General features: G+C 39.0%; 1 protein-coding gene across 1 annotated transcript; it reads left to right on the top strand.

Moving 5' to 3' along the window:
- Positions 1–7,434: 7,434 nt before the first annotated feature.
- LOC118560295 (5-hydroxytryptamine receptor 2A-like) lies at positions 7,435–9,652 on the top strand (the record flags this gene model as incomplete). The annotated part of the gene is made up of 1 exon (XM_036131203.1): positions 7,435–9,652. A coding segment is annotated over one exon (933 nt), but the record flags the coding sequence as incomplete, so codon positions are not given.
- Between the last annotated feature and the right edge of the window lie 3,447 nt (positions 9,653–13,099).

The raw sequence follows: 13,099 nt of genomic DNA on the forward strand, positions 1-13,099 counted from the left end.
CACTTTACTACAGTGAATATAAGCATACTGTGAACCCATACACCACCTACAGTTCAAGCAATCAACTATTTGGACAGGGTTGTAAAAGGATCATTGCTTCAGCTAAAATATCTTGTATTCCACTACAATTTTGCTGGTGAAAATTATCACTATTTAATTCTTCATATGCACCAGCTTGCAAATATCCTAGAGGTAGGATTTACTTTAAATGTTTCCAGTTGCAAAACTCTGACAACCAAGGAAAAAAAAGACAATTTAATTTAAGTTAGAAAAAAAATAGTTGTAGTTTTAGTTATGTTACTTTTTTGTCCTGCTCCTAGTCAAGATGGAATTACTATTCAATCAAATGCTGCTAATTATATTGGCAAACCTGGTAAAGACACATTTCCTTTCTTCTTTCAAAACCCCTTTCCCGCTAGAGCCTTCGGCACCAGGTTTCTTGGACTTCTTATCCTAGATTTTGTGTTATTCTACTCTCCCTTGGTAATTCATGAGTATTAAGGAACACTAATATTGATCATAGGTTCTTTTTAGTAAAACGTTCTAATGCTGAGGAATTTAGAAAAATACACATCTATATATATATATATATATATATATATATATATATATATATATATATATATACAGTGTATATATCTCTGGCCGTTGTGTAGAACTACTCAACTACTCTTGAGTAGTTCTACCTCACTCTGTCATACTCAGCGTTTCCGGTTTCAGAACAGATAATATAAGTCATCATCTCCAAGTCTGACAGATACAGTCTGTCTCAAGCAGTCTTAGCAGTTACACAAGTGACTCACTGTAAACAAAACAATATTTTGACTGAACGAGAGCAGGCAGGCTCGGTAGTCAGGAAACGGATCCGGTTGGTACACAGCGGCCAGAGATCAGGCGGGTAGTCAGGTCAGGCAGAAGTTGAAAGACAGGTCAGGCAATCAGAATCTGACTGGAACAGACAGGGTCAGAAGTCGAGAGGCAGACAGGTCAGGATCAGGTAATCAGAAGAAATAACGCTGGAATAAGTCTCACCAATGGCTCGAAATAATCTGGCACTGAAACCTGGTCTAGAAGTTGGTTATAAACTAATGGGAGCAGGTGAAACAGATCTGAGGTGATGAGGAATGGGCTGAGCTAAACAGGTGTGTGACATGAGAAATTAGACCAGACAACAGTGCCGAGATCATGACAAAAAAGGGTACTCATTATATTGCTGCCTGTGCCAAAGTAGTCAGCATCTTTCCATTGCTATATTCCTTCAAATTCTAAGAGCAGAATTTCTTATTTCCGGCCAAAATGTTACACTGCTAATTGGGAAAATGCTGCTTTTACCAAAACAAAACTGTTGATCTGCCCACCCTTAAAGCTTGTTTCTGCACTCAGGTTAAACCCTCTCTGGCCTGGTGTCAGTCATAAGCTAGAGACAGCCTACAGTGCCCCTCTAGGCAGGTGTGTGTGATAGTCTGTGACTGGGGTGCGAGGGATCAGCCACAATCTTCCCTGCACGCCTCAGAGTCCTGGAGGCGTACAGGTCCTGGAGAGATGGAAGATTGCAGCCAATCACCTTCTCTGCAGACCGGATGACACGCTGCAGTCTGCTCTTGTCCTTAGCGGTGGCACCAGCGTACCAGATGGTGATGGAGGAGGTGAGGATGGACTCAATGATGGAGGAGTAGAAGTGCACCATCATTGTCCTTGGGAGGTTGAATTTCTTCAGTTGCAGCAGGAAGTACATCCTCTGCTGGGCTTTCTTGGTGAGGGAGTTGATGTTCAGCTCCCACTTTAGGTCCTGGGAGATGACAGTTCCCAGGAAGCGGAAAGACTCCACAGTGTCGATGGTGGAGTCACAGAGGGTGATGGGGGTAGCTGGAGCTGAGTTCTTCCTGAAGTCTACAACCATCTCCACTGTTTTTACAGCGTTGAGCTCCAGGTTGTTCTCAATGCACCAGGTCACCAGATGTTCAGCCTCCCACCTGTAGGCGGACTCATCACCATCAGAGATGAGTCCGATGAGAGTGGTGTCGTCCGCGAACTTCAGGAGCTTGACAGACTGATGACTGGAGGTGCAGCTGTTGGTGTACAGGGAGAAGAGCAGAGGAGAAAGAACACAGCCCTGGGGGGAACCAGTGCTGATGAGCTGTGAGTCAGAGTCATGTTTTCCCAGCTTCACGTGCTGCTTCCTGTCAGACAGGAAGTCTGTAATCCACCTGCAGGTGGAGTCGGGCACATTCAGCTGGGAGAACTTCTCCTGAAGCAGAGCTGAGATGATTGTATTGAAGGCAGAGCTGAAATCCACAAACAGGATCCTGGCGTAGGTTCCTGCAGTGCCCAGGTGGTGGAGGATGTAGTGAAGGGCCAGGTTGACAGCATCGTCTGCAGACCTGTTGGCTCTGTAGGCAAACTGTAGGGGGTCCAGGAGGGGATCGGTGATTTCTTTAAGGTGTGAAAGCACCAGGCACTGAAAGGACTTCATAACCACAGAGGTCAGAGCGACGGGTCTAAAGTCATTAAGTCCTGTGGTCCTTGGTTTCTTGGGAACAGGGATAATGATGGAGGATTTGAAGCAGGCTGGCACATGACATGTTGCCAGTAAGGTGTCTGTGAACACTGGAGACAGCTGATCAGCACAGTGCTTCAGGGTGGATGGAGAGACAGAGTCTGGCCCAAGGAAATACATTTAAGGCTGAGACATCTAAAACACAGTGTGAGTGCCCAAATGTTGTGAAACAATTGTTGGGGGGTATTATTATATTCTGATTAATTTAGCAATCATGCCTGCCATTCCAAGCATTTAGCAACTCACAGTGAGTAAATCTTTGGTGTAGACAGAGCATCTTCTTAGCACTAAATGAGTTTAAGTAACACTTGCATAATATGTTCATAAATTCTTAAGCAGTGGTGCTTATGCAATATGTGAAACATATCTCTAAATCTCCGAATTGCCACAGAATTTTTTAATTTGTCCAAAAAAGTAAGTGGTAGATTGACTTAGGTAGAGGTCACATCACATACACTGTACAACAGTATAAAAACATGTGATTGCAATATTCGATCCATCCATCCATCCATTGTCTACCCATTTATATGTGCAGCATTGCGGTGGTGCTGGTGCCTATCTCCAACAGTCAATGGGTGAGAGGCAGGGAACATACAGGACAAACAAACATGCACACACACGCACTTAAACCTAAGGGCAAGTGGAGTAGATTACAATATTATTTTTGGATAAAATCATTGATGATTTTTGTTTTTCTTTCATATATTTTATTACCATCATCCCACAATAATTTCTAAGCATAGCGTTTAGCTAAACTATACCTCATGTGGGAATTTAGGGCATAGGAAGTCCATCTAACATTATTGCCATGGAGTTGGGTGCATGGCAATTGAAATTTGATATATGCGTCTTATGTTGCGTCCAAACAGTCTAAATATTGTAATGTTGCAAAAATGTATATGTGATGACTGCAAATGAATATAATGCATATATCAACTATATATACTAAAGAATTTTAAATGGTTTCCCTTGATATTTGGTCTACATTTCCCTTCAGTTTTGGATAAAACAATGAGCCAGACATTGACAAAAACACAGTGATTACAGAAACAACCTAGCTGAAAAAGGATAAGAAGAGGTTAAAACTACTCCAAGGAAACAGTATAATAATGGCAAAGAACTTATTAAGGGAACAACAGACTGAGGGCTAAAATGATTGCAAACATACATATCATACGGAAAGGTGTTAGGTCTAACAAAGGTACACAATTCCAATCTGATAAAGGATGTGAGGTTTTCAGAACCCAAACAAATTACTGAACCTTTTTATACAATAATTGCTTGAAGGTTGATCCTTTTAAGTGGAAAAATGACAAGCTGTCCTCCCACTCACTCTGAATCATCCCCCAATACAGACATTCTGCTGTCATTCTAAATTGCAAATAAATTATTATTTTAGTGTCAGTTGTTACTTTCTGTAGAATTTAAATATGCTCTATTCAGTCTTAGACAGTTAAATATTTGGTTGATAAAGCTCCAGAATATTGTTTTTCCATTTTAGCATCAAAACATAATGAACACTAACCATGTTTTGACCCTCCTGTTCCCAGTGTGGAACCACTGGAGCCACAGAACTACCAAACTGTTGCCTTCCCTCATTTACAACTCTTACTCCTATTGTATCCATTACCTTTTCCCACCAGGATGCAATTGCTCAGTTTATCTTTTACTAACGTCACCATCATCCAAAACCTTTTGGCCAGGCAATTTTTCATTAGGTTTATCGCAATAAGGGGTAAAAGCAAGCTGTCAATGCATGAATTCCGGTATAGGAAACCTAATAATGCAATAGCTCAGGAGATGGATTTCACCAGCACCAGGGCAACTAAATACACTCCATTCTTCTATGTTTGCTTTGGGAGGAATCAGAATCAAAATCAACTTTATTCATCAAGTTTGAAGGTACAAACAAAAAATTTGACTGAATACCAACACACACATCGTGTAATAAACAAAAAACAGGCAGACAAGTAAAATAAAATACATTAATCAGAGGAGAAAGGTAAGAACAGGAGCAGTATGTACAGGAAAGTATTATTGATGCATGAAGTAAAGTTTCTGCTGGGCACTACTTTCGGATGGTGTCAATGTGTGAGGACGGCTATCAGCTGGTTTTTCAGCAGCACGGAGCCGGGTCTCCAATTCTGACACCCTCGCCGCCAAAGCTACAAAAACACTACATTTATTACATGTACCATTATCTCTAAAGGAGGCAGAGGAATAACTAAACATCTGACGAAGAGAGCAGAAGATAGGGGGAGACTTGGACAGAGACAGAGAAGCTGAGGGACAGATAGGGGAGAACGCCATTGTGAGGCTAAAGCTAGGCTAGGCTAAAGCTAGGCTAGCGCCCTTTTACCACGCCGAGAAAAGCAAACCATGTGAAACATGAGGAGTTCCCAAACCTGAAGTGCAGCAACACAGAATGTTTAAAAGTGCTTATGTGTTAGAAATAGATGTTACAGCAAAGAGATTTAAGATAAAAGCGAGGGAGTCTCACTGGACAAAGAATATGGATGGTCCTCCATCTCAACAGAAAACAGCAAATAGAATACTCTATTGTGGTTGTGTTTGCTTGTTTTATACTCCTCCACGACTGTGCACGTTCAGACATATAGGGGAAACACGTATGGCTGACAAGTGTGTCCCCTTTCGACTGCTGTAATCAGAAATAGCGATGCCATATGTCGCCTCTAAGTGGGTTCACAACACATATGTATCTATAAATGACTAATTCTAAGTTATGAAAACGTTTTCATTATTGATGCGATGTTGTTAGATTTTGCCACAATATACATTTATAAAAGCAATAGTTGTTTTTTGATAATTAAAAGCCAAATTAGTTACACACTGTCGGTTTAAGGAAGTATTCCTTTTGATTAATGCCCCCATTGATTACCATGCCTACCGTAATCTATTTAGTCAGGCTTCAGAGCTTATCATTGCACTGAAACAGCTCTGGTGAAAGTCACTAATGATATTATCATGCCTTCAAATGAGGGACTGCATTGGTACTTGTCCTGTTGGATCTCAGTGCTGCATTTGATACAGTTGATCACAGTATTCTACTACAAAGGCTTGAACATATTGTAAAGATTAAAGGAAAAGCATTTGGCTGGTTTAAATCTTATTTTTCTTTCAGATTCCAGTTTGTTCATAACAACAATAAATCTTCTTCAAACTCCAGGGTCACTTGTGGAGTACCGCAGGGTTCAGTCCATGGACCAATTCTCTTTACTATATATATGCTTCCAGTTGTCAAAATGATCAACTGCATTGGATTATTTTCCACTGTCATGTTGATGACGCTATATTTATCAGTTACTTAGACTACAGGCATGTTTTGATGACATCAAAACCTGGATCACTACAGTTCTCTCAGAATTTAAAAGAAGAAAAATTAACATTTTAATCTTTGAACCTGAGTTCTAAAAAAAACAAACTTCTTAATCAATCACCAAAAGGAGCAATATGTAATATTGACACCTACTGTTGCAAATTGGAACAACACACACTCAACACCTTCTTGGAGAACAGCCATTTCTCAATAGTCTGTTGCTGGTTTGAATCCCCACTGAATTTTTACTTACACAGGACAGGTAAATGATGTTGTATTCTATTCTATTTCTGGTTCACTTCTCTTACTGGCTTCCATGTTTGCCGGCTGCTGCTCATTTGCCAAGATAAAATAGCAAATATTGCGCTCTGTTTTGGGAACCCTGGGAACTTTCATGTGATTGGCTCAGGAACCAAACAGGCTATAAACTGCACCAAAGTAGTTCTGTACCATACCTCTTGGTTTGACAGGCGAAAAATGTGACTCTGACACTGTTGATGGAGAGGACTGATTGTTTATAGGGGATGTTATTTCCATCCTGGGTGACAAGTGAGAATGATTTTGGTTGATTTTGCAGTAAATTTCTTACTTATTGCTCCTTTAATCTGGATTGCGTTAAATTAACAAAACTTTCCTTTTCGACAAAGCTTATAGTTAGAGTGGTTTAGGTTATCCATAGCTATCTCTGTAGTTATGCTGCTATAGGCTTAGGCTGCTGGAGGAGATCAATATATATTTCTCTCAATCTGCTCCAACTGTACTCCAACTGTTCTCCAATTTTGCATTATTTGTTGTTATTTTAACTTTTAACTTAATGTTGTCTTTGTCTTTTTTTCTCTTCATAGTAGGTACATCTGGTGTGGCCTTGTACACCTTGTACACCTGTTGCTTTCTTCTTGGCTGCTATTTTTGTAGGTTCTCTTCTTTCATAATCAAATTTCCTTTTCATCATGATGGCTCTGCCTCACTTTTGTTATACCTCGGGTCCACATCGACACAATATCATGACAGGCGAAGGTTTGTTAATTCACGTGTTAGCTTTATACCCTGCATGGCTTGTGCCAAGCTGCCTTGACATCCCACATTGGGAAATCATTGATTCTCCCACCCAAACAGGAGATCTCTGCAGCACCTCCAAATTAAATGCCTCTCAGCTACTTCTCTAATTAATGCGCTCCCTCCCATACAAGTTAGTTTAGTTGGACTTCAATGTAAAGGCGGATTTGCATTTGTGGCCTGCTCTTCTTATTTTCATTTGACAAATCAATCCAAACCATCTGTACAGTCTGCATCATCATATGGTCTGTTCATTGTTTCCATACATCCTGCTGATATGTGGTAATAATCACGTTGTCTTACACATAGAATTTTGCTCCAATGTACACTATGAATGTGTAGTTGAATGACAATAAAATCTGTCTAAGTCTAAGATTTTAAAAGTTTGGGATATTGTTTTCCACCATCACCCAACCAAGGCAAAACTTCTTTCCTGGCCTGTCAGCAGGGTTACTTCAATAAACTCCATTGGAGTTTGACGTGAAAATGGGGTGTGGATACTTTGCAAGGCAATGTAATATTTTTTCTGACATCTCCTTCCTTCCTGTCTGCAGGGATTTCAATGCCGATTCCTGTACTGGGACTCAGAGACCATTCCAAAGTTTTCAAAAATGGGAACTGCCTGTTAACAGATGACAACTTTGTACTGGTGGGTTCCTTCATTGCCTTTTTTGTTCCACTAACCATCATGATTGTCACCTACTTCCTGACCATCAGTGCGCTACAGAATGAAGCCACACTCTGCTTGGACCAGCTTGTTCCCCGGCCCAAATGGAGCACAACATTCACACTGAGCTTCTTTCCTCAAAGTTCTGTATCCTCTGAGAAACTCTTCAGACGCTCAATAAGCCGAGAGGTTGGAGGAAGAGGAAGCACTGGCGGCCTCGGTGGTGCACGTGGGAGCATCTCCAATTCGATGTTTGGCCGGCGCACTATGCAGTCTATCAGCAATGAGCAGAAGGCATCAAAGGTGCTGGGAGTTGTCTTTTTCCTCTTTGTGGTCATGTGGTGCCCGTTTTTTATCACAAATGTACTGATGGTTGTGTGCCATCGCAATATATGCCATCCAGAGGTCATGGAGGGTCTGCTAAACATTTTTGTCTGGGTTGGATACTTGTCTTCGGCTGTCAACCCACTTGTCTACACACTTTTTAACAAAACATACCGCTCAGCTTTCATGCGCTACATTCGCTGCCAGTATCAGCCAGAAAAAAAACCTCTTCAACTCATACTGGTGAACACCATTCCACCTATGGCCTTCAACTCCACTCAGTTACCCCTGGATGACATGGGGAAGTTACACAACGGAACAATACGATGTGAGAAGGAATCAAGGGATTTCGTCTTGCCTGGGAAGGAAAAAGAGAAGTGCAAACAGGGCAAAAGCCAAAGAGACAAAGATGAGAGCAGTGTGTAAGAAAACTCTAGTTAAAGATGGTATAGATGTTTTGGATTAAAGAAATCCTGCAATTAATCTCTTTCAATTGGTAGGGACACTCACTGTACCATCTCAACCAAAGTGTGAAGGCTTGAGGTCATGAGGTCATACCTAATATGAAGAAAAATAAATTATTGCATTCTCAAAATGTTCTTAGTATGTTCCAGAATCATCTAAGATTTGACCATTTTAAAACACTTTGAGGAACTGAGAAAAACTTATCCCTCACCAGTTGAGTGGTTGATTTAGAGATTTAAAATTTAATTTTGAAATCTAGCTGGTCTTTAATGGCATTCTTCCGTGTAAAGGAAGAAATACGCCTTTATTCACCTGGCCACAATGAAAGACACAACATTTTGTAAAATAATGGTATTTTTGCATAACTTCATTTCCTTCTGGCACTCACATGCTGTAAACCCAGTTGCTCATTCACTCTGCCAGCTTTCTGGCATCCTACCTTCCATCAAACTGTACCTTTGGGTGGATCAGAGGGGATTATACGGGATTTGCTCCCACTTCACGGAGAGAAGGTGTCAGACAGGGAAAACTTGACACACCTCGACTCCAAACACTCACAAAGGTCAGATTAAGCTGCCAAAAAAAACTTTCTGCCTCTGTTCTTTTGGAACTCTGTATGAAAAAGATTATATTTTCAAGACTGAAAATGATTGTTGCATTGTATTGCCAATATGAAGACTGCAAAATGAGATTATAATAGCAGGAAATAATGGATTTAAATGTAGATGTATCCTTTGTGAAAGTCAGAGCTCATTTTGTGTTCTTACTAAACGATGGGTGGACATTTTCACAGTTGTTTCAGTCATTACACATGGTGTCCAGTGTTTTGATAGGTGGTATCCACATGTTTAAACCTTTGTATGAAAATTTGTGAACGTGGTACTGATGTGACAGACTGAATAACGTGACTCATTAATGCAAAATGTGTTGTTCAGGTGAAAGCTGCACATTGTGCATCATCTTTTGAGAGTAAAAGCAGAACTGTGTTCTTTCAATACAATATTTTTGTATTTGCTAAAATTTTCAGAATGCCATAATAGCAATGAAGGTGAAGGATGAAGGTGAAGGATGATAATGCAAAAGTAATCCTTCAGAATAAACCTTCAGTTTATTCTGAAGTCCACAATGTAAAACCAACCAGGGACTGACAGAACATCTAACCAATACACAAAACAGTCATTTCTACAATTCTTGTGGTTACTTGCCCACTTGTAAAAGACAGCCTTCTCAAAAACAACAAAAAAAAGGTCTTTATAGGCACAGCAGTGAGAAGGCAGCCAGGGAGGGGTGGCTAAAATCTATATTTTTTTTTTTCAGATTTTGAAGACTAAGCTATTCTTTGCTGACATTTTTTTTAAGTGATAGTTTCCTAACGTAGAAGACATTATTATTACATTGCATTTGGGCAAAGGTGAATAAATCCTCATAGATGTGGAAGGCTGACAGCTAGTCAGACCCTGTTAGCTGATTTTTTTAAACGTTGTTATTTAAAACAGCTCAATTTTAACCTAATTGTGGGGACAAAGTTATATTTGTTTATTATCTCCATTTTTACAATATGCAGTTATCAGGATTGTGGATGCTTTAGATGCTGAGCAATTTCCTTCTTCTTTAAAGTTAGGTGGGCAAAGGATGCCAAACCTGCCAATCTGTTGCAATAATGTCTTAACAATTACAAGATCTGGAAAAACAGAGGAACATACTAGTGTGGCAGATTGAGATAAACAACCAACTGCTAGTGTCATTTAGTATATTAATGGGGGTGGTATTTGGCTGAAGAAACAGTAACACATTTTACAAATTGCTCCTAATAATGTTAAAGGCACTATTACTAATGTTCCAAATTTCAACATTCTGTGCTATTCCTTTAATACTTGGGAAAAGTTCAAACTCATATTTTTAAAACAGTTTCTTCATCTCAAAGAATGAACACACAGGGTATGTTAGCTACCAGCATCTTCACCATCTTTGATGTGTTTTATTTGGAAATCATGTGACAGACCAGCACAATGTAATGTATGATTCTATGGGATAAATGATCCATGGCTTTCAAATTGTGTGTATATATATATATATATATATATATATATATATATATATATATATATATATATATATATATATATATATATATATATATATAATTAAAGAAATATATATATAATAAATGTTCTTCTTGCCCGGCCTAATTATGTGGACAGACAAGTACTAGGTTTGTAATCTCTTACACTCTCTTTTTGAGTGATAGCGTGAACAGTGCTCTGTACAATGTTGAAATTAGGATATTGTTTCATAATCTCCCCAGTCGTTCTGCTGTGTCCCTTGGTTTTCATGATGTTCTTTGTTAAGGGTATAGTGGACGATTCTTCTGGAAATTTTTGTAAGCAACTCCCACATCCCTTTTTGAATAACTGTGTATGTGCAAGACCATGCTATCTGTTCTCCTCAGGGGGATTGTGTAAAAGAATCTCCCAAACACACTGTGGTGTTGTTTCTTTCTTCTGAGGCCTTCCTCTTCTTCTCATAAACTTGTTTGCTTCTTGTAACTGTCAGCCAATTTTCAAAATGAGAGCAGAAGAGCTACATTGAATGGCCGAACCTGAAGCTAATTTGATACATAAACACTCGAAGTGCGCAATGAGCATCCAGCAAGTAGAAACTAACAAGGAATGTGCACACTGGCATTACGTGGGCACATCACAAGGATTGGCTTGTGGGATAACAGATTAGATGATCCCCTCAGAATTCAAAGCTGAGAAAAGATTGTCCACTATACGTTTAACTAATGTTCTCTACCAAACCTTTGAGGCCTTCCCAGAACAGCTGGATTCACACGGATATTAAATCATGCACAGATGAAACTTATTTACAAGTTAGGTTATTTCTGAAGGCCGTTACTATCACTGGATTGTATTTAGGTGTATCTTAATACATATGCACACCCCTCAGTTCAGATTTTCTTTTATTAGCAATTAAACATTGTGTATTATTTTCCTACCACTTGCAAAATGTTGCACGATTATACGTTGGTTCATCAAATAAAATCCCAAAAAGGTTTCTATTTTAATGCAACAAAATCTGAAAAAGTTCCAGAGTGTGAAGGATTTTGTAAGACGCTACAAACAAATGAGAGCCATTTCTATTACCACCCTAGCTCGTGACTCACAAACAAAGTTTAGGGTTAAGAGAAAGCTAGGTCCATTGTGTTCATATGCCCTCTTTGTGTTGCCGTTAAATTGATGTGAAGGTTGTCAAACCCTCTACTGATGTAGTTCTGGAGCCACAATGTAAGTTTGGTTTGGAATAAATGTATTTTCTTATTCATTTATTTTGGATTCAAGTGTTTAATGGTGGCAATCACAGTTCTTTTGTATGTCAGCTATTGATGTTTAAAGGTGACATTTTTGGCTTTTTCTTTTTAAGTTAAAGTAAAAAGGATAAGTGGGATAAATTTGTGAGTTTCTCATTCTTTAAACAACCTGTGTGTTTGCACATTTGTAACCAGCTCCCTCTTTGAACAAGGGTTAATGGGAGAAAAGGTTAAAGAGAAAAAAAACAACAAATAAACAGGAACAACCTTTAAACCTAATGTAATTTCCATTCTTCAAGATGAATTTAACTATTCATTAATTACTTAATATCAAATATGCCAAAATCTATTTAAATCTGTGGAACCTTCGCTGAAGATTTGCTCATTTTGGTTTAATTTCCCAACTCTAGAGAAATTTGTGTTTATAGATGCCCAAATATTCCCCATTTTAAAATCAATATGAACCTACTCACTGAGAAAAACCATGTGGGCAAAAGGAATTAGAGATCACTGTGGAGCGAAAACCAATGTTTATAGGATTCTGGCATTCATTTCCCACCAATTTTTAAACTCTTTTTAATAAATCTTGGTAAAACTATGATGTCTATTATGTCTATATAATGTTTTTATGAGTCATACCATATACTTTTCTTCCTCTTCTTTTCTTCTTTTAGCAAAAAAAAAAAGAGTCATACCATATCTACAACCTCAAGAGCTGGTGTCCTGCAACTTTTAGACATGTCCCTTACCCTACGCAATTGAATCAAATGACTGAGCATACAGTCAAGGACTGCCTTTGGAAAGTTCTAATTGGTAAGAACTCTCTAGCCAAAGCGGGAGTGCATCAGCGGTCGTGATGATAAGTGCTATCCGAATAGTGCAAACAGTAAAAAAGGAGGTAGGAAAAAGAGCCTGTATGTAAAAGAGCCATGAGGACATGGCAACTCTGACCCATGCGTACACTCAATTTGGACACGGGAATTGGGAACACAGATGGTGAGGTGATTAATTGCAGCAAAACTGCATAATGATTCCTCTCTGAGGACTATTTCACAAAACCAAGATAAAGGATTAAGCTGGGATTTTCCAGATATCCTGGCTGAATTAAGCCTGGATTCGATTTCACAAAAGCAGTAACACATAAATTACCATGGTAATTTATTCTCTACAACTAGCCTGCTCCAGACCAGCCTTAGTTAATTCTGGTGCCTTTTCTGTTCAGTCAGTGGTCACACTGATCAGAAACCAATCAGTTCTGTCTATGATTCTGTTTCCTTATTTTCGTATTTTTCTGTTTTTATCAGCCTGCATTAAAATACCACTGATACACATTGGTATTCAGTCAAGTACTATTATTATTTTAAAATTATGATGATAATAATT

This window comes from Fundulus heteroclitus, unplaced genomic scaffold, assembly GCF_011125445.2.
Source record: "Fundulus heteroclitus isolate FHET01 unplaced genomic scaffold, MU-UCD_Fhet_4.1 scaffold_415, whole genome shotgun sequence".
Classification (NCBI taxonomy): Eukaryota; Metazoa; Chordata; class Actinopteri; order Cyprinodontiformes; family Fundulidae; genus Fundulus; species Fundulus heteroclitus.